Source organism: Chlamydotis macqueenii, chromosome 3 (assembly GCF_036417535.1).
Source record: "Chlamydotis macqueenii isolate bChlMac1 chromosome 3, bChlMac1.mat, whole genome shotgun sequence".
NCBI classification, from domain to species: domain Eukaryota; kingdom Metazoa; phylum Chordata; class Aves; order Otidiformes; family Otididae; genus Chlamydotis; species Chlamydotis macqueenii.
Window position 1 is genome coordinate 127472274 of NC_141558.1, and position 21320 is coordinate 127493593.

The window sequence follows — 21320 nt, forward strand, 5'->3', positions numbered from 1 at the left end:
ATGGGCTGGCAGCAAAGACAGAGAGCTGGAGCAGGACTCAAGAACCTGGGCAATACATGCTTCCTGAACTCCGTCCTGCAGTGCCTGACGTACACACCCCCTCTGGCCAACTACCTGCTCTCTCGGGAGCACAGCCGGTTGTGTGAGTGCTTTTATGAACATCTCCTTGTAAATCTGTTGGGCACTTCCCAAGGAGTCCCACAATCTGGAAGCTGATGGAGGAGAAAAGCAGCCACTTCTCTGGCCATCGCCCAACTTGGTGTTCTTTGGACACTCAAGCCTAGAAGCCACTTGTCGTATCTAGGTGTGTTCATCTTCAGAGAGCCACCTCTTCCTAGCCCTGGGTCTTGGTCCCTATCCCTGCAAGTTATACTCTCCTTGCTTATTGCACAGAAAACTTCTGTCAGTTTAGCATCCCTCTGCAGAACGTTTTCTACGCACGAAAATGTCCCGGGCTTGTTGGGACATTGGCACCCTGGGAGGAGAGGGGCGGAGACTCTTCTTGTAACTTCATGATCTCCGTTAGGTTTCCCATCGCTATGGACATTTTGCTAACCTGAGAAGCTTACTTCCGCCCTCCCTGTTCAGGTCACCAGCAAGGCTTCTGCGTGATGTGCAGAATGGAACAGCACGTTACCAACGTCTTGCATTCCTCAGACAGTGCCATCAGGCCTTTGGCACTCGTCAGTGTTCTCACAAGTAAGTAATTTCAGGTGCTTTGACATGTTTTCTTCCCTTCTTGTAGGACAGAACTACTAACTTCTTCTTTCTTAGGAATAGGAGAACACTTCAGGTTTGGAGTGCAGGAAGACGCCCACGAGTTCTTACACTGTACTGTCAATGCCATGCAGAGAGATTGTCTGACTGGAAGCAGCAAGTAAGCAGAAGCAAGTTACCTTTTCAGTGTTCATGAGCCCTTTGGACTCCTTGATGTCCTCCCATCAAGGAAAAGCTTACACCCAGTGCTTTCAGACAAAGCAAAACTCTTGGAGGAGATAACTGTCTGCCTTTCCATTTGTTCCCAGCTTGGACATCTCTTCTCAATCAACTACCATCATTCATCAAATATTTGGGGGCTTTCTGAGATCCAGAGGTACTTTCCCACAGCTATTGCTCTCCTTGCAATTGTCTGTGCCCTTCTGTCTGCCTGTGACAAACAGCTGATCATGTGACTGGCATAGCAGGTATGAAGAGTGCCTACCAACACGGTCAGTCGACCTCCTCTATCGCTGAGCGTTTTGTTTTGCCTTCCAGTCGCGTGCTTGAGCTGCAAAGCGGTTTCCAACTCGTACGAGGCCTTCCTGGATATGCCTTTGGCTATAGAAGTAAGAGGGTTTGTAACTGTGATTCAAGACGTTCCAAGGCCCCTGTAGCTTTCCAGAATCAAGGCAGTTGTCTTAAAAAACGTATACTGCAAACACAAGAGAGCTTGCTGGTGGGGGGGAAGCGGAATGGACGGTGTCCTTCTGGTGCGGCCATGGCAGTGGTCTCCCTGGAGGTGCTGGCTTTAAGCTGGACAAGCACGCATTGTCCTCGCTGCACCCTTGACACACTCTCATCCTTGTTCCCTTTGCCCTCCCTCAACACCCAGTCTGACTCCCAGGCTGATGGGTTGTGTTGTCTTCATTATTGATGACCCTGCACACCATCGGTAGCCGAACCGTGCGGTGCCTCAGAGAGGTAGCTCTTGATAGCCCTGGGAATCCCTGGGAATGGAGGAAAATGTGCATCACCATATCCTCCTTCTGCCACCTGCTGGACGCTGCTTGTGGGTTGACAGTGGGTCTCCTCAGCATCAGCTACCTGGCTCTCCTTGTCTGCTCCTAGTAAGTGTTTGGGCGAGGGCGCAAACACCTACCGCAGCTCAAGGCTCTCCTTTCTCACTCCTCCAGGCAGCCTCGTCTCTCATCGCAGCTCTGGAGGACTTTGTGAAACCCGAGCAGCTGGATGGTGAAAACTGCTTTAAATGTAGCCAGTAAGATGATTACTAACGACATAGTAATACTAGAGCCTACGAGAAGGTGCTCCATGTCATCGAGCATAAGTTATCTTTTCACATTGGTTAGATGCACGAGAATGAGACACGGACGGTTTTTAGTATGGCCTTATGGTACTGAATAGCCTTAAAATCACGTAAGGATGTGTGAGAAGATGTGAGAGCTTGTCTGGCCTTCTGGGGCGGAGAAAGGGTGCATTTCAGCAGCTGGCTCTGTGCTTGGTTTCAAGGTGTGACAAGATGGTTGCCGCCTCCAGGAGGTTTACAATCCATCGCGTGCCCAAGATTCTCACGGTGTGTCTGAAGAGGTTTGAAGCTTTCACCGGCAGGAAGATCAGCAAGGTGTGTACGCAATTGGAGTGCAACCTTCTTTTCCTGGAGCAGGAGATCTCTCAAAGCAGCAGGCTCTTTCAGAAGCTCTCGTGTTCATGAGCCCCAAAGATGCATTTATACTCCTCTGGCCCCTGGTCTTGGAAGGCTATTTCATCTGGTATTTCAGGATCATTTGTGAGCCCTCTTTGTCCCTCCATAGTTTGTGGAGTATCCCGAGTACTTGGATCTTCGGCCGTACACATCTCAGACAGCTGGAGAACCACTCCTCTACTCCTTGTATGCTGTCCTGGTGCATAGCGGTGGCAGCTGCCATGTAGGACACTATTTCTGCTACACAAAGGTAAAGAGCGACTTCCTTCCTAGCAAGGGAAAAATGTGTCCTGGGGAAGACAAACTCTCATGCTAGTGTTACCGGCAGCCCAGGTTTTGGGGGAGAAGGTCTCCTTACCAGCTGGATTGGATTTGTTTTGACGTACTCTTGGTTCTATAGTTTTTCTGCCTGGGGTTTTGTGGGGAAGCCACCTGCAGATACCAATGCCTTCTTTGCAGGCCAGCAATGGGCTGTGGTACAAGATGGACGATGAGAATGTGGTTCTTCACAACATCAACACAGTTCTCAGGCAGCAAGCCTATTTACTGTTCTACGTCAGGTAATGACAAGCGTCAAACTGTGCTCACAATACGTTTCCTTTTCGTGGTGTTGCTCTTCTTCTTCACCTCATCTTCCTGAGTGTTTCTGTCATAGGAGACAAAGACTACCTGCATTGCTCAGTGCCGAGGTCTTGCTCTGACAGGGGCGGACCTGGTGGGAAGACCTCAATCAAATTTTTATTTGTAGTCTTGCTTATGTCTTCTCTTTGTCATAGAAACCACCCCAAGAAAATGACTGAACCCCGGAGGAGACTGTAAGAAAGGCCCTAAATGCAGATAAATTGTTTCCCTGCAGGTGCTCTGATTTGAAAATTGAAGAAAGGGCTTCTCCCTCACCGGCCCCATCACATGCCCGTTCCTTCCTCAGCCAATGGGCAGCCGGCAGCAAGCAGGCGGGACCTGTGGGACCCCAGGCTCTGCCTGGTAGGACTAAGGTACGTCTGAGGGAGGTGGGTCTGGGCACCAGATGGACACTGAGTTTCTTTCTGGGTCCTTGGCATTGCTCTCGTTGCCCTCCAACACTGCAACTTTCTTCCCAGTTGCAACGCTGCTCCCTCTCAAAGCATCCCGCCTAGATCCATCCCGTTTGTGCGCCTTTGGCCCTTCTGCCTTTGCAGCCCTCCAGGAGAGCTTTTGGGAGGCCCTTAGCTGTCCCCTCACACCCACTGTTCTGGTCCTCTCAGGAGGAAAAAGCAGGATGTTTTCACTGCTCTCTTTGCAGGACATGGCGGTGGGCATGGAGGACTCTCCAGAGGACAGCAGCTCCTCCACAACAGCCAGCACCAGCCAGCTAAGCTGGGCAGCTGCACAGGAGGCATCTGCAGGCTGGCCATGCCCCCACCTGGCCACACAGGCTCAACATGGCCTCCTGGTCCATTGCCAGCCATGGGACCGTGTGCTGCACGCTGTGCAAGAAGACGGCAAGAAAGAGGAGCATGCTTTGAGCCCTTCTTCTTGCTGCCAGAGGAACAGGGCCAGGGAGAGGGCCTGGAGCAGATCACCGCAATGGGGCAGGGATCTCTACAGCAGGTTGCTGGTCAGCATGGACTACGAGCATTCAGCAGGGAGGAGGAGAAATAGTCCTCCTAGCCATCTCCGTGCTCGCAGGCATGACACAGCTCCAGGACTGTCCAACGGCAGCTTCCGGTTGGCCCCCATGGACGGTGTTGCTTGGGAGCAAACCCTGCCAATGCAGAGTCAGTGGGGCACATCCCTGCAGTGGGGCTATGATCTCCACAGCCGGTGTGTGGAGTGCAGAGACTACAACCCGTTAGTGAGCAGGAGGAAGAGGAAGTGGAGAACAAGTCCTCCACACTGTGCCCAGGCCCCAGGGGATGATATAGCACCAGGACCCTCCAAAGCCAGCTCGAAGTGGGCTCCTGCACCCAGGGCTGCCAAGGAGAGCACTCAGCTGAAGCAGAGAAGGTGGAGCAGATCCCTGCAGCGGGGCTATGATCTCCGCAGCCGGTTCGTGGAGCACACGGACTACCAGCCGTCAGCCAGGAGGAGGAGGAGCTGCACAACAAGTCCTCCCCATTGTCCCTGAACCTCAAGGGAGGATGCAGCTCCAGAGCCCTTCAACGCCAGCTCCAAGTCGGGTCCTGACCCCAGGGCTGCTCAGGAGCAAACTCAGCTGAGGCAAGAGAGAGTACAGCAGATCCCCGCGGCAGGGCTGTGATCTCCACAGCCACTTTGTGGACACTACGGACTATCCATGTTCCACTTTTGGGATCAACTTGCAAAAATAACACTCGTTTGGTACCAACAGGTAGAAAAGCAAAAGCCAGAATTAAAACCACTTGTTGGCATTGCGTATGTAATTTCTGAGGTGTTTTCTTCCCTGTAGCTTTTGTGGCAGTTGCTGGAAATACCCAGTGTGGGAGATTTATGTCTTGGGATCTGGAAAGCAGTGTGCTTGCCTGTGCCCATCTTGCAGTCTCTTCATTCTAAATATGGAATTCAAGTCAACCTCAGGGAAATGGGCTGGATGAGCCGACAGGGAGGGGGACTTGACACCGGATAAACGTCCAGGCCCAGAGGGTGCTGCTCAGCGGCACCAAGCGTAGCGTGAGGCCAGTAACTGGTGGTGTCAGCCAGGGATCGGTACTGGGTCTCATCAGCGTGCAGAAATTCTGCTCTGAGCCATGGAGGATGCAAGGCTGGCGATTCTGTGAAAGGGATGCCTAGAAGAGGATCCAGCCACCAATGCTGCCCCCCCTCAGGCGGCCATCGACAGCTCCAGCAGGAAGCTGCAGCCCGTGGAGAGGAGCCCAGGCCGCAGGAGGCTCCTGGAGGAGCTGCGGTCCGTTGTGTGAAGCATTTCAGTGGTGGTCCGAGTAGGGCCACTCTGGGCAATTACAAGCTGCACACAGCTGTGGGAACGCGACCTTGGAGAGGGGAGCTAGGAGGGTTGTTATCTCAGAGAGGGGAGCTAGGAAGGTAGTTCTTGAGCAGGATGTTGTATCCGGGAACAGCTGTTCGCCTTTCTACTACGTCGTTTTGTTTGGTTTTTTTTCCTCACCTCCCTTGAGGTGGTGTCAACAAAGTTCTGGCTTGTTTCTCAAGCCAAGTGGCAACCAAGGCAGGAGACTGTTGGCCCCTGCCCGGCCTGTGGCTCAGCTGCACCCAGCAGCCAGGAACGGTGGGGAAAGGGTCTGTGCTGCTCGTACCAGGGGTGCCCTGAACCGGTGCTACACTGGGGGTAACTGTTTTGGGCTGCTGATCAGAGCCTCCTCAGCTGCCTCTGGCCCAGCTCACCTTGCCTTCTCCTCAGCCTGCTTGGGCCTCTGCCCCTCGGGCCCCAGGCCGGCTGTAACTGACAGGCCACCCTCTGGCTCTGCTGATTGGCTCTGCTGTGGCCAATGGCACAGCTGTTGCCAGGCTGCCAGTGAGAGCCCGGGCCTCCCCTCACCAGCAGGAAGATCAGGGGATTCACAAAGTCCAAGCATGCGGGTGAGGCTGTTACTCACAGGAGTCATTTCCCATTGCAGCCATCGCTCCAGTTACGTCATGGTAAAAGTCGGCGTCGCTGTTGCGCCTCCCCGGTGGGCACAGAAGGGCCTCCCGGAGCTCCCCGGAGGTGGGGACGCATCTGTCTGTATTATAGGGTGAGCGGTGACTCGTCCGGAGGGCAGTGTCAACCAAGGGCTGTTAGACGGTGTGCGAGACCGAGGTGGCTGAGGCAGTGAAGGGGCGAAGCACGGTGGCTGTAGTAGCCGGCACTCTAGCGCTGGAAGGCTGGGGCAGCGGCAGACGGCCGAGGAGGCGTGCGGAGCGTGTCCACAGCTCCCCCAGCCCCCAAGAGCCTGATGATGTGGAGCGGGCGAGGCGGCGGCACTGCTGCCTGCTGGTTCTCCGTTTTCCCCCGTGTAAACCCCACGTGGGCGGCCAGCGGGGTGCAGGGTCTCCCGGCTTGCCGGGGTCTGGAGGGCTCGGTGAAGGGACTGCATAGCATGGGCCAAGGTGGTGGCACCTCGTCCCCAGTTTCCCTGGGGCATGTGTTTCCCCACGGGGCAGGGCGAAGACCGGTGGCCAGCAGCGCTTGATCGGCACTCGAACGCTGAAAAGTCCGGGGGGGCAAGGCCTGCTGTGGCTTCCCCCGGGCTCCCCGGCAAGGTCCCCTTCACGGGGACGGGCGGTGGTGGCGGCACCTCGCCCGCTTTTTTTTTTTTTTCCCTGTCACTCTGGCCTTAAGCTGGAAGCCCGCGAAGCAGGGCAGATCGAGACCAAACGCAGATGGCCCCGGCGGCATGTGGAGCCCGCCTGCAGCTTCCCCTCTAAGAGCCCAATGACGGTGCGGGCGAGGCGGCGTCACCTCGCTGTCTTTTTTGCTGGCGTGAGACAAGCCCGGGCAGCCCGTGGCATCTGGCCTGCCCCGGCTTTGCCAGTTGGCCCTGAGGGCTCGGCAATGGGACTGCGTAGCGCCGGCGGTGGGTGTCAGCTGGAAACCGGTCCTTTTGTTTTTCCGCTCATTTTCTGGCCTTAAGCTGCCCGCCGGACCCCGTGGCCAGCAGCCGCGGGCAGACGGGACGGCCGGGGAACATGGAGCCTGCCGCAGCTTCCCCCGGCCCAGGAGAAGCCTGGCGGCGGCACGGGCAAGAGGGGGGACGGTGCCTTGCCTTCCTTTTCCTCCGGCCCTAAGCTGGAGCCCGCCAAGCGGGAAAGAGGCACGGTGGTGGCCAGCAGTTAAATGCAGATGGACCCGGGGTGTCGAGCCTTCAGTGGCTTTCCCCATCTCCCCAATACCGGGCAATGGCACAGGTTTGAGACTCTGTGCCACCTGGTTTTCTGTGTGGTACTTTTTTTTCTTTTTTTCCCACCCCACACTTCTCACTTCTCATAATGCCAGGAAACAGATGATACAAAAAATTTGGAAGCAGTTATGACTTGTAAAAAATAAGCTATTCCATCTTCTCCAATGAACGGTGTTTGACCTTATTAAATACTGAAAAGCAAGAAAAAGATTATAGGTGGTGGTCTCTATTTATTACTCCCTCTTCTTTAGATAGAGAAGTAGCTGGAAACACTAAAGGAAATAAAGCTGGGGCTAGTAAATCCCTAAATCTTACAAATAAAAGAAGTTAAACAGAACAGGTAACACTACATTAGGACAAAAAGTACATCCTGCAGAATGATAGCATGCCACCTGCAGCAGCTAATCAAATCTAACTCTTCATGTTGTTTTTATTTTTCATCTCAAAGGCTGTCATTCTTCCCTGGGGTCTCAGCCTTCCAGGCCCGCCTTACACTCGGTGGCTCCTCCTTTTCTGCTGGCGTTGCAGCATCACGAACCGGGTGAGGATTCGTTACTGGAGTGGGGGAGGCCGTTTCCGTAACTGCAGAAAACGGAATGCCTGCTGTGTGTAAAGGGGCCGGTAGATTAGCCCGACTACAACAGTAAAAAAGTTGCGGTGCTGCTCTCCCAGCTCTTGCCGGGAGGGCAGAGATAAGGCGCGGCGCGGGGGAAAGGGGCGGCCCGCTGGGGCTGCTCGAGCAGAGGAGGCCGCTTTCCGGTACTGCGAGACCGCCCGGTTCCGAAGGGACGATAACGCCCAGGGAACCCAGCTGGCAGCCCCTCGGGGCTGCGGCTGTCCCGGGCCTGGCCCCCGGGCCCTGCTTGGGGTGTCCCCCGGAACCGCCGTCCGAGCGCAGCCCGGCCCCGCCGCTTCCGCTGCCGCCCGTCCGTGGCGGAAAGGGCCGTGTGCGGCGGAGCGCTTCCGGGGCGGCGGGGCCGGCGGGAGAAGCGGCGGCAGCATGACGACGCTCCGCGCCTTCACCTGCGACGACCTCTTCCGCTTCAACATGTGAGCGCCGCCCGCCCGCCTCTCCTCTCCTCTCCCCGCTCCCGCCCGGCCCCGGGGAACGCGCTGGCGGCTCCCCCTTCCCGCCGCCGCCCCCTCCCCTCTCCACCCCTCTCCCGGGGGAGCTCGGGGCGGCCCTCGGCCGGCGGGCGGGTCCCGGGCCCGTGGTGAGCGTCGCTCTCCGCCCCCCCGCAGCAACCTGGACCCGCTGACGGAGACCGTATCCTTCCCGCTGCCGCCGGGGAGGGGGCGCGGGGCCGCGGCGACAGCTTGCTCCTTAACCGAGCGCCGCAGTACGGGACACCCTTCTACCTGCAGTACCTGGCCCACTGGCCCGAGTATTTCATCGTCGCCGAGGCGCCCGGCGGGGAGCTGATGGGTTACAGTGAGTGCGGTGCGGTGCGGCGCCGGGCTGGCCGGCGCGGCCGTCCCGCGGCGTTGCGTGTTTGGGGGGGGATAGCGCGGGAGCTTTTCGTGCTCTTCGCGTTTTCCAAATAGCTGGCGGGGAAGAGGAGCCTTGTGTAGCATCTTCCCGCTTCATACGTGTCTGAGGGTGTCCACAGGCCTCGCAGCAGCAGTTTCTGGTTTGACGTGCCCAGCGCAGCAGGGACTGCGGTAACCTCCGCCCAGGGTCGTGCAGGTGAACGCGTGTGCGCCTTTCTGCCATCCTGGAACTGGGCCCCTGCACCCCGCGCTGGGCTCGCGCGCTGTCAGCCATCAGGGAGTACAGATGCTGGGCTGGGGTTTTGCATGGGCCTGCGAGGGAGAGCTCTGGGTCTGGATGTCAGTTGCTTCTTTGCCGTGGAATACTTGTGTTTCTCAGAAATTATTCCAAATAGAGCTGGTGGTCTGTTTATTCCTTCCAGCATTTGCTGTGCAGAAGGTTTCTCTGTACCCACCACATCAGTTGCTTATTAGCAGTGACTGGGATGTTTATGGGAGTCCCGTGTGGAAGTATGGAATACTCGAGTGAACTAACACTGGTTTGGCTCTGTGTAGAAAGGAGAGGAACTGTAAAGAAGCCCCCCAGAACAATGTCCCTCTTTTTTTATTTTCTTTTTTTTTTCCCCCTCCCTTAAACATACTGTGTTTGCAAGCCTTAGCTTTCTGCTGCCAGCTTGGCAAAATGTCCCAAGCTCTGTTCTCTCTTGGTCACCAAAAGTCTCCAGTAGTTGTCGGGATGGTGAATTAGCTTTGGGCCTCTAGCCCTCCGTTCCTCCGTTACTTTAGTCAGGTCTTGAATTCAGCTCAGGGAAAGACTCATGAGACTTGCTCAAAACTCGGATTTGGAAGTCATTCCTCAAACAATGAATTTGCAAAAAAAGTTTTGTTTTGTTTTGTTTGTTTTTTTTTTACACTGGTCAAGAGACCACTGTAATACTTGAGCAAAATGACATTTTTAATGGTTGCTGAATCGGAGCAATAACATAGAGATCCCTCTCTGAGCCTTTACCACTGTCATTGCAATGTTTGTTTCTACGCTGTTTGGTTCTTTTGTAAAGATGTACAGCTGTGGGTGGTGCATCATTCCAGAGGCGCTACCGCGCTGATGCTCTGTATGTTCACAGTCATGGGTAAAGCGGAAGGCTCTGTGGCTAGGGAAGAATGGCACAGACACGTTACTGCTCTCTCTGTTGCACCAGAATTTCGACGGCTGGGTTTGGCTGCTAAATTGATGGAACTACTGGAAGAAATTTCAGAAAAGTGAGTACTATGCTTATCTTTACATTTGTCTTTTAAAGTGATCTTTCTACAGATGCATGTCTGTGGCATAGATATTTGATTTGCATGAAACAGACCCAGAATTTTGCGTTGAGTAGTGTTCTGATTTGCTGAAATTCCCCATAGCTGGAGAACAAGAATTATGAATGTTGCTTGGTGGTTTAAAATCTCAGGGTTTCTCTGAAAGCTGCCTTGCTAGGATGAGTCGGAAGTAGCCTGAATTCCAATAGAGATACTATATAAAAGATCCTTTTCTTGGCAGGAAAAGAGCTTCACTAAGCATCAGCACTGTTTCCCACAGGGTCTCCAACATAGGTGTTCAGTAATCGTGGGCTTTGTGCAATTCCCTCAGGCACAAGCTTGGAGCAATTTTGTACGGCAGAGAGAATCTGAGCTTAGTTTTCATCTCGTGTGTGGTTACGTGTACCCGCACAAACTTTAATTTAGCGTCAAATGAACCCACAGGGAAATGTCCCCACCTCATGCTAATAGGGCAACAGCACTGTAGTTGGTAAAATCAGAAAATAGTATGATTTTCTGAAAAATCTGCCTTGTGAGGAGAAGGACTGTCTCCTGTTAGGCAACTGAATTTTGTGGCTGATTCCACTGCCCCACCTATGCACTTTGAAGGAGGTGCTCCTTAAGCCGATGCAATCTAAAATGTGGATTTTATAGAATCATAGAATGGTTAGGGTTGGAAGGGACCTTCAAAGGTCATCTAGTCCAACCCCCCTGCAAGGAGCAGGGACATCCCCAACCAGATCAGGTTGCTCAGAGCCTCATCCAGCCTGGCCTTGAACGCTTCCAGAGATGGGGCCTCCACCACCTTTCTGGGCAACCTGTTCCAGTGTTCTATAACTCGCATCGTAAAAAATTTTTTCCTAATTTCTAATCTAAATCTACCCCCCTCTATTTTAAAACCATTACCCCTTGTCCTATCGCAACAGGCCCTACTAAACAGCCTTTCCCCATCTTTCTTGTAGGCCCCCTTGAGGTACTGGAAGACCGCGATCAGGTCTCCCCGGAGCCTCCTCTTCTGCAGGCTGAACAGCCCCAACTCTCTCAGCCTGTCCTCATAAGAGAGGTGCTCCAGCTCTTTTATCATCTTCGTGGCCCTCCTTCCGACCTTCTCCAACTGGTCCATGTCCTTCTTATGTTGGGGGCTCCAGAACTGGACACAGTACTCCAGGTAGGGTCTCACCAGGGCAGAGTAGAGGGGGAGAATCACCTCCCTAGACCTGCTGGCCACACTTCTCTTGATGCAGCCCAGGATGCGGTTGGCCTTCTGGGCCGCAAGGGCGCATTGCCTGCTCATGTTAAGCTTCTCATCCACCAGCACTCCCAAGTCCTTCTCCTCAGGGCTGCTCTCAATCCATTCCCCACCCAGCCTGTATTTGTGCCTGGGATTGCCGTGACCCAGGTGCAGGACCTTGCACTTGGCCTGGTTGAACTTCATGAGGTTGGCACGGGCCCACCTCTCCAGCCTGTCAAGGTCCCTCTGGGTGGCATCCCTCCCTTCCAGCGTGTCGACAGCACCACACAACTTGGTGTTGTCGGCAAACTTGCTGAGGGTGCACTCTATCCCACTGTCCATGTCGCTGACAAAGATGTTGAACAGGGCCGGGCCCAGCACAGACCCCTGAGGGACGCCAGTCGTGACCGGTCTCCACATGGACATTGAGCCGTTGACCACCACTCTCTGAGTGTGGCCATCCAGCCAACTCCTTACCCACCGAGTGGTCCGTCCATCAGACCCATGTCTCTCTAGTTTAGAGAGAAGGATGTCGTGCGGGACAGTGTCATAAGCTTTGCACGAGTCCAGGTAGATGATGTCAGTTGCTCGTCCCTTGTCCACCGATGCCGTCACCCCGTCATAGAAGGCCACCAAATTGGTCAGGCACGATCTGCCCTTGGTGAAGCCATGTTGGCTGTCACCAACCACCTCCTGGCTCTCCATGTGCCTTAGCATGGTTTCCAGGAGAATCTGCTCCATGACCTTGCCAGGCACAGAGGTGAGGCTGACTGGCCTGTAGTTACCTGGGTCTTCCTTATTCCCCTTTTTAAAAATTGGGGTTATGTTCCCTCTCTTCCAGTCATCGGGGACCTCACCAGACCGCCACGACTTCTCAAATATGATGGCCAGTGGCTTGGCAACTTCATCCGCCAGTTCCCTCAGGACCCGCGGATGGATCTCATCAGGACCCATGGACTTGTGCACCTTTAGGTTCCTCAGATGATCCCGAACCTGCTCTTCGAGTACAATGGGCGGTTCTTCATCCTCGCAGTCCCTGCTTGCACCTTCTACAGCTTGGGCGGTGGGACAGGAACTCTTGTTGGTGAAGACTGAGGCAAAAAAGACATTGAGAACCTCAGCCTTCTCCATGTCCTGGGTAACCAGGACACCAGTTCCCTTCTGGAGGGGGCCTACATTTACCCTGGACTTTCTTTTGTCCCCTACGTACCTATAAAAGCTCTTCCTGTTACATTTTATACCCCTGGCCAGATTCAGTTCTGCCAGGGCATTGGCCTTCCTTACCTTATCCCTGGCCACTCGCGCAGCCTCTTTGTAGTCCTCCCAGGCTACCTGTCCCCGCTTCCACCCTCTATAGGCTTCCTTTTTTACTTTCAGTTGGTCCAGGAGCTCCTTGCTCATCCACACCGGCCTCCTGGCCTTTTTGCCCGACTTGTTTTTCATCGGGATGCACCTCTGCTGAGCTTGGAGGAGGTGCTCCTTGAATATGGACCAACTTTCCTGGGCCCCTCTTCCCTCCAGGGCCGCCTCCCATGGCACTTGGCCCATCAGGTCCCTGAAGAGGCCGAAGTCCGCCTTCCTGAAGTCTAGGGCAGAGAGCTTGCCGTGTATTTTCCTTGCTGCCCCGTGGATCTTGAACTCCACCATGTCATGGTGGCTGCAGCCAAGGCTGTCCTTTACTTTAACATCCCCCACCAGCCCCTCCCTGTTGGTGAGTACAAGTTCGAGCATGGCACCCCTCCTTGTCGGCTCCTCTATCGCCTGCAGGAGGAAGTTGTCATCCACGCATTCCAGGAACCTCCTGGACTGCCTGTGCCCTGCCGTGTTGTCTCTCCAACAGATGTCAGGGTGGTTGAAGTCCCCCATGAGGACCAGGGCCTGTGACCGTGAGGCTGCTCCTATCTGCCTATAGAGCACTTCGTCCGCTCTATCCTCCTGGCCAGGCGGCCTGGAACAGACCCCTACCGTGACGTCCCCTGTCCGTCCCCATCCTCTAATCTTGACCCATAAGCTCTCTGTCAGCTCCTCCTCCATCCCCAGGCGGAGCTCCACACACTCCAGCCGGTTGCTGACGTAGAGAGCGACACCCCCTCCTCGTCTCCCCTTCCTGTCCTTTCTAAAAAGCCTATACCCCTCCATGTTGACGCTCCAGTCGTATGTGTCATCCCACCACGTCTCCGTGATGCCAATGAGGTCGTAGCCCTGCTCGTGTGCAAGCATCTCCAGCTCTTCCTGTTTATTCCCCATGCTGCGTGCATTGGTATAGAGACACTTCAGCTGGGCCCCCGACAAAGCCGACTTGCTGGCTGGAGTGACAGGGGTGCTATTGGATCACAGTTTAGGTTTATTTGCACTTTTCTGTGATCCTTCCTCAGCTTCTGGACCCTCGGTGCTGGCACTGGCGCCATGCTGACAGCAGTGGGCTGGACTGTGCTCCCTCTTCCCCAGCAACACCAGTTTAAAGCCCTCCGGATGAGCCTGGCAATATATATATGTGTATATATATATGTACATATAAAAAAATTCTTATGCTAAAATTGAGATTTTTTTTTTTAAATAATTTCTTACAGATATGAGGCTTATGTGGGTGTTTAGCTTGTCCTGTTCTTCCTGTTCGTAATTCTGAACCTACTGGCTAGTGTAGAAGAATGGTCATGTGACAAAAATAAAATGGGATTTGTGCCTATACAGGATTTGTTCCTCGGTAAAGGAGTGCGCCTGTTGTTATTGCAGCGTGAAAGATGTTTGATTAGTGCACCACGTGATCAGACCTGTCTTGGTCTGATCACGAGTTAGGGGCTATTATTCAGAAATACGTTAATGTACTATTCCTTACTGTGCTTTCTTGTTTTTCATTTTTTTCAAAGAAAGGGTGGATTTTTCGTGGATCTTTTTGTGAGAGTATCAAATCAGGTTGCAGTAAAAATGTATAAGCAACTAGGCTACAGCGTGTACCGTACGGTATTAGAGTACTACCCTGCTAGCAGTGGAGAGCCAGATGAAGATGCTTATGGTAAGTACTTGTTCTGCCTCAAGCTGAATGGAAAGAGTCTCATGTCAAGGTTTCCTGGGCTTGCTTGTATGATTTTTTTTTTCTTTTTCCTTTTTTTTTTTATGTGAAGCAAGTTCAGATAGTTGTTGATGAAGGGGATTTTGCATACTCCTTTAGATAGCTTTTCATACTGAAGATTACATCAGTTGCAAAACTTAACCTCGCAATTTACACATTTTGTAGCATCTGTGGCAAAATAAACTACAAAACAAGAATAAGTTAGTAAGTACAAAGACACTTATCCTGTAGGTAAGATGAAAATTAAAATGCAGTTTTTAATCTAATTTTTCTTTCTGAGGGGCCCACACCCAGTGGCTGGGCTTTTTGCTGATGTTACTTGGGGAAGGAATTACAGTGCTTTCCTCGTTTCTTCCCATAGCAGCGACTTGAAAGTTTGTTTTACTCAAATGTCTGACTACAAATTTAAAAGTGTCAGTGGTCAACAGTGGCAGAGAATTGGTTGGCCTTTTCAGCTTAAAAGCGAAGGAACATGGAAATTTAAGTATATTAACGTTAATTCTGTCATCAAAACTGAAGTACCAGCTGCTTCCTCTTTCTAGATCTTTCCTTAAAGTATTCTCCCCTCAGTTACACGACCATGCTGTGTATCTTTTCTGTTCTTGCACTGTTCATTTGATACGCAGGGGCTGCGGACAGACATCTACTGTTGCTGCAGACACCTTAAGTCACATTTTTGTCCCTTTAGCCTAGCATTTCCTTTCCATTTGGTTGAGTTTCATGCAGTGTTATATTCCAATTGATAATGTAGCCACTGAACATTAAGGTCATCAGACTATCAGAGTGCGTCCAGAGGAAGGCGACCAAGATTGTAAAAGATCTCGAGGGCAAGACTTACAGGGAGCAGCTGAGGTCACTTGCTTTGTTCAACTTGGAGAAGAGAAGGCTGAGGGGTGACCTCACTGCAGCCTACAACTCCCTCAAGGCGGGCAGCGGGGAGGGAAGGGCTGATCTCCATCTCTCTGGTGACCAGCGATAGGACACCAGGAAATGGAATAAAGCTGCATCGGGGGAAATTCACATTGGACATTAGGAAAAGACTGAGAGAGTGGTCAGTCACTGGAACGGGGTTCCCAGGGAAGTGGTCACGACACCACGCCCGTTAGAGTTGAAGGAGTGTCTGGACAATGTTCTTAGTCATATGGTTTAGTTTTAGGTAGTCCTGCAAGGAGCAGGCAGTTGGACTCGATGTTCTTTATGGGTCCCTTCCAACCTGAGATATTCTATGAAATCTTCTTGATTAAAAATGGTCTTATTGTAAGAGAAAATATGGCTTTGCACAATGACTGTCTTATTACAATAGCTTTTTTTTTTTTTTCTTTTGCCACAGATATGAGAAAAGCTCTTTCCAGAGATACGGAGAAGAAATCGATTATACCTCTGCCTCATCCCGTGAGACCAGAAGACATTGAGTAGCTGTAAGCTGTGATTCTCAGGCAACTCACTAAGAGCATCAGGTTCCTTCTCCCCCTAGCCCCCAAGAACTTATGGATAAGAAATCTTTGGGTTGATGTTTTTCACCATGGAATACCAGAAAGCAATACCGAGAAGCGTACTAATGCCACTTCTGTTGGTAATGTCTGCATACTGCTGCACTTTGCCCATTCTTTTTCCTCTCAAATATTGGACCGTGAGAGACTATTAAAATGGGATTACCTCGTGTATGATGTTTTCTTGTTTTTCCTTCAAACCAAAAATACCTGAGGTCAGTAATAATAAAAACTCTTTCTCTTGTTCATGACCAATGAAAGTAGCGTACAATACCCAAGAAGCACAGCAGGAAGAGGTCCATGTAATAATACTTGCATAAAAGATAAACCTCTTATACACAATGTAGAAATGTCTTTCCCCCTTTCACGGCACAGGCGCAGTACTAAACGTGGTTCACTGTCGATTTGAAAAAGCCACACAACCAAGGTAGTCACGGCTTTCTGTCCACCCTGGACCAGGTTCAAGATCAATTCTGTGTTCTGGGTACCCATACACACCTTAACATGCTGCGTCCGCTGGAGTAATCTGCGGTAAAGGTTTCTTGTTTTCTCATACTCCTTTTGCTCAATTTCAAAGTCAATGTAGGATTTCCAAAGAACCTGCAAAAGAGAAGTCTCTCATTATGTTCACAGCATCTTCAAACAGCCCTATAACACTGAGATCACTGACATAATGCTTTTTTTTGTTTTCCCCTTGTTTTAATGGAGGAGCATGGATAAATGTGGAATTTGTAGCAATGAAATTCAGACATAAAAGTGTTGACTGTACAGATAGGATTAAGACTAAGTAATATCAAATCTTGTGCACATAATCCATTTAGCTTAGTCCTGTAAGCGTGTTTTATCGTGGGTTTTATAGTCCTGTGTACCCTGTCAAGAAAGACGGTAGCTTAGATGAGACACAGGCTAAGCCACTCTGGTAAGCAGTTCTGTTCAAGATGATAGACTGTTTACATTTTAATTAGCCACACTGTGTAATAAGTACTGTCGTTTTTTTTCCCAATTTTCTTCCATTCTTATATCCTGCTTTCCATCCCTTTTCCCTCTCACTTTCTGTCCAGTGTCCTGTCTCTCATCTTCTCTTACTCTGTCTGCTCCCCATCTGTATCCCATTCCCCATCACTATTCTGCTCTCTCCTTTCTCTCTTTTCTATCTTTTAAAAAAGTTTCCTGTGCCTTTATTTTCTTTTTTTTCACTTCCCCCATTCCTCTGTCTTGTGCCATGTCCCATTTCTGGGTCCATGGAAGTGACATTAGGAGTGACAGGTTGTCTGAAGCATGTCCCTCTGCCCATTTCTGTTTTCTGCATTCTCCGTCTCTTTGTCCCAATCTGCATCTCTCTCTGTTATCACGCAGTCCCTCTCCCCTGTTCTCTGTCCTACTTTTTCTCTCCATATGCCACATTCCCTGTCCCCATCTTTATTCTTCCTTCTTCCTCTCCTTTTTCTGTCCTTTTGTACTGCTCCCTAACCTTATTTCTTCCTTAATCTCAATGTCCTTTTCCCTGTACCTTTCTGTCTCTGCTTCTTAGTCCTCCTCCCTCGTCTTATTTCTATCTTTATAACCCTCTGTCCTGCTCGCCATCCCTCTCTCCCTCCATTCTTCTCTGCTGCTCCTTGCCCGTGTCTTTCTCTCCCCTCCCCAGTCATTATTTATCTCCCTCTGTCCTTGTCTCCCTCTTTGTCTCTCTGTCCCTCTCTACTGCTCTGTCCTGCTTGCTGCCCCTCTTTCTCTCATTCTGTCCCAGTGTCCTGCTCCCTGATCCTCTTTCCCACTGTTGCTGTATCCTTTTGTCTGTCCTCTCCTCACCCCTCACTCTGTTTCTCTCGTGCTCTCTCTTCCTTTTAAATTCTCTCTCTGTCCTGCTGCCCGTGCCATTGTTTCTTACAGCATCCCTCTGTCCTGCTCCTTGCCACTGTTGTTTTTCAGTTCCTCTCCTGTTGTGCTGCCCATCCCTGGTTTTAGTTCATCTCCATCTTGCTTCCTATTCTTATTTTTTTTCTGTCCTGCTCCCACTCGCTCTTTCTGCCTCTCCTCCTCTGTCCTTGCTGCTTCTTTATCTGTCTCTGTCCTGCTGCCTTTTTTTTCTCACTGTGCATCTGTCCTTCTTCTTGTCTGTGTCTTTCTCTTGCCATCCCGTTCCTTGCCTCATGCATTCTCACAATGCCCCCCTGTCCAGCTGGCTGCCACTTTTCTCCTTTCTTCTGATGTCCTGTGCCCTGCTCCTCATTTTTGGCAGCCTCCACCTCTGCCTAGCAGCCCAGCCCAACAGGAGCCAGTCAACCGACCATGCGAGACGAACATAGCTCTGGAAACGGCTGCCGAGGCATTCCAGGGGCTGGGGGAGCGTTGGCTGCACCTCACTTCTGGGGCTGAATAAACACTCGCCGTGTCCTTTGACTTTCCGGCTGCGTTTCTGCTCCCTGTGCCCGGGGCCAGGGGCTGTGAAGAGCCCATGGGAGGAGGTGATGCAGTGTGGGGGTCAGGCGATGGCCCCCAGTTCCTGCCGGGCTCCAGCTGTGGGCTGGGGCTGGAGGAGCCCCAGGTGCGGGCAGTGAGGGTGATGGAGGCGGCCCCTCCCTGTAAAGGGGTGGGTGCTGCTGGAGGGGCTGGTGCTGCCCTGCCCCGGGTGGCCGTGGAGGGGCCAGTGCGAGCCATGGGAGGACTTACTGGCTGTGGACAGGAGCTGCTGCAGCGGGAAGCTGGAGAGGCTGGTGAAAGGTAAGGAAGAAAAAAACAAATGCCGTCTGACTGGTATCTGCCTCCTGCTGCAGCCCAGAGGGAGCCTCCCTCTCCAGGTGAGGAAGAATTCCTCTTCGTAGCCGGCGGCAGGCCAGACTGGCAACATGCACCGCAGGGTCTGTATGCAACCGAAAGCGCAGGACAGGCACGTGTGTGCGCGTGAGGCTGTGTGTCCTCAAAGCCTCCTACTGTAAGAGTGTAAGACGCCAGTCTGTTCTCTTAAGTGGATGACAGTGAAGTGACCAGAGGTACAGAGGAGGAAGGGAGGGTGGGGTGAGAGAGAGAGAGAGAAAAACTCATCCAAACCGTCAAATTCTCGCAGCAGATCTGAGAGCAGGAGAAGCAATGGGTCCTGGACCAGCAGCGTTGTTTCATCCCTCTTCTGCATCCTCATCCCTCCCTGCCTCTCCCTCTCTTTCTCTCACTGCTGTAGGTTTTTTTTACTTCCCTATACCTCTCCCTCTCTCCTGCTACCTCTTTGCTTTATTTTTCTCTCTGCTGCCCATTTTTTTTCCATTTATCGGTCTGTCTTCCTATCACAATTTTCAAAATTTCTCCTCATCTGCCTTTTAGCCTTTCACAGTTCCCACCCCCCATCTCTCTATGTCCAGGTCCATGTCCCTGATTTTTCAGTTCCTCTCTCTCTGCCCTGTATCCTACATACACCTTTTCTTTCTTACATTAGATTAAGTTATTCCAGGTCCCTGTCCCTTTGTTTTAATTTCTTCCCTTTCTGTGCCATAGCCCACTTTTGTCTGTATCATTCTCTCTCTGTCTGGCTCCCTTGGTCCCTCCCCTTAGCTCTTTGAGGTTTTTTGGTATTTCTCCGCCCCCCCCCCCCCCCCAACAACCCCTGCCCTCCTGTCTCATGCCCTCACTCCCCCCTCCACCCCTGTTCTGCCTCCCTATATTCCACCCTGACCCCCATAACCCCCTCTGCCTGCAGACCCTGGGGTGATGCCTGCCCCCCACCACCTGACACCTCCCACCTGCTTCCCTGCACCTCACTCCCATCTCAGTTGTTTTAATTGATAATTTGCAATTGTTTTCAGTTTTATCACTTGTCTTTCTGGGGGTTTATTGTTCTCTATTTGTTATTTTTTTACTCTTTTCCTCACAAGTGGTGGTGGTGGTTTGTTTCCTTTTAATTATTAAACTGTTTTCATCTCAACCCATGAGTTTCCTCACTTCCACCCTTCTCATTCTCTCCCCCTCCCACAAGGGCAGGGGCAGAAGACCAGCCCCAGCGGGGTGTATGTCATCCAGCCAGCAAGGTCACCCCCCCGCGTGGTGTGGTGCGACATGGACACCGAAGGCAAGGGCTGGACTGTTGTCCAGAGGAACTCTCATGACACTGAGATCACGTGGAAGCAATCCTGGACTACATACAAGTATGGCTTCGGGAATGTGCAGGGCGATCACTGGCTGGGCACCGAGTATCTGCACCTGCTGACGCAGCAGGGCACCTACAAAATCCGCTTCATCGTGCGGAACAAGGCCAACGTCACCCATTACGCCGAGTACGACATCTTCAGGGTGGAGAGCGAGGATAGCGGGTACCCGCTGAGGCTGGGCAGGTTTTCTGGTGATGGGGATGACTATCTGACCAGCTATCACCCCAAGAAGGGGGGCATACATGACAACATGAAGTTCAGCACGACCGACAGGGACCAGGACCAGTACAGCGGGAACTGCGCCAACAGCTACGGGGGCTGGTGGTATGACCGGTGCCAGAATGTCCTGCTCAATGCCAAAAAACACATCGTTTGGCCAGGATTCTGTGATAATGGCGACTGCACGTCCTCCCTCATCCTGGTCAAACCCACAGATGTGTGCTGACCGTGCCACAGTGCCCAGCCTCCTGGCAGTTTGTGGGAGTGCTGCCGTCCCCAGCTCAGTGCCCTGTTCCCGTGCCTGCCAACAGCCCTGTGCCAGCCCTGCTGCATGTCCTGCACTGCCTGCGGCTCCCGCACCGTCACCAGCTGAACGACAGCAGCTCTGGGGCTCAGGAGCGATCGCCCAGAGCCCCCAGAACGCGGGTGACTTCACTCAGTGCTGCGGTGGTGCCTGGCACTGGGACACAGGCACTGGTTTGGGGTGGGCGCTCCCGCTCCTGTCCTGGGGAGGGGAGACAGTGCAAGTTCCTTCCCTGTGCGATTGGTGTGTCCCTGCTTTGCTCAGGCCCTGCTCCCTCCCCGGGCCCCATACGCCCCACAGCTCTGCTACCCATGGTGGGAGAAATCATCTGCAATAAACCCTGGAGCCAAACTTTGCTGCCTCATGTCTACCAGCCGTCGTGACACTGCACACACGCGCGGGAGCAGTTGAGGTTGAGGTGGTGGATCTAGGGGAAAGTAGGTGTATGATGCAGATCCTCTCCTAGGCAAGGAGACACGCCTGCTTAAAGGATGCCCCATCTCCCTGGCATGTGCAGAGCTCACCTCTCACAGGGCTGACATGGTGGCTTCTGGTTTCAAGATGGTTTGCTCAGCCAGCTGATTCTGCTCCCTGGCTGAGCTGGTGCAGAGCTGGCATAGAATCATAGAATCATAGAATGGTTAGGGTTGGAAGGGACCTTCAAAGGTCATCTAGTCCAACCCCCCTGCAAGGAACAGGGACATCCACAACTAGATCAGGTTGCTCCAACCTGGCCTTGAACTTTTCCAGGGATGGAGCCTCCACCACCTCTCTGGGAAACCTGTTCCAGTGTTCTATAACCCTCATTGTAAAAAATTTTTTCCTAATATCTAATCTAAATCTACCC

The 21320-nt window shown here is 52.4% G+C and overlaps 1 protein-coding gene and 1 pseudogene across 1 annotated transcript; both read left to right on the forward strand.

Annotated features, from left to right (window-relative positions):
- Positions 1-1979, forward strand: LOC147601521 (ubiquitin carboxyl-terminal hydrolase 42-like). Its single transcript, XM_086743220.1, has 6 exons — positions 1-142; positions 589-699; positions 775-877; positions 1026-1093; positions 1255-1325; positions 1893-1979. The coding sequence occupies exons 1-6, from the start codon at positions 1-3 to the stop codon at positions 1977-1979; spliced, it is 582 nt and encodes a 193-aa protein (XP_086599346.1).
- A 16681-nt stretch (positions 1980-18660) lies between these two features.
- LOC147601522 (fibrinogen-like protein 1-like protein pseudogene) lies at positions 18661-20510 on the forward strand (annotated as a pseudogene).
- Positions 20511-21320: the final 810 nt, after the last annotated feature.

What these genes read in the sequence shown, in the direction of transcription:
- LOC147601521 (XM_086743220.1), top strand. Translation starts at nt 1, where the DNA reads ATGGGCTGGCAGCAAAGACAGAGAGCTGGAGCAGGACTCAAGAACCTG. An exon ending in GGGCTTTCTGAGATCCAGAG is followed by an intron (nt 1,094 to 1,254) that starts GTACTTTCCCAC and finishes TTTGCCTTCCAG; the next exon opens with TCGCGTGCTTGAGCTGCAAA. An exon ending in ATATGCCTTTGGCTATAGAA is followed by an intron (nt 1,326 to 1,892) that starts GTAAGAGGGTTT and finishes TCACTCCTCCAG; the next exon opens with GCAGCCTCGTCTCTCATCGC.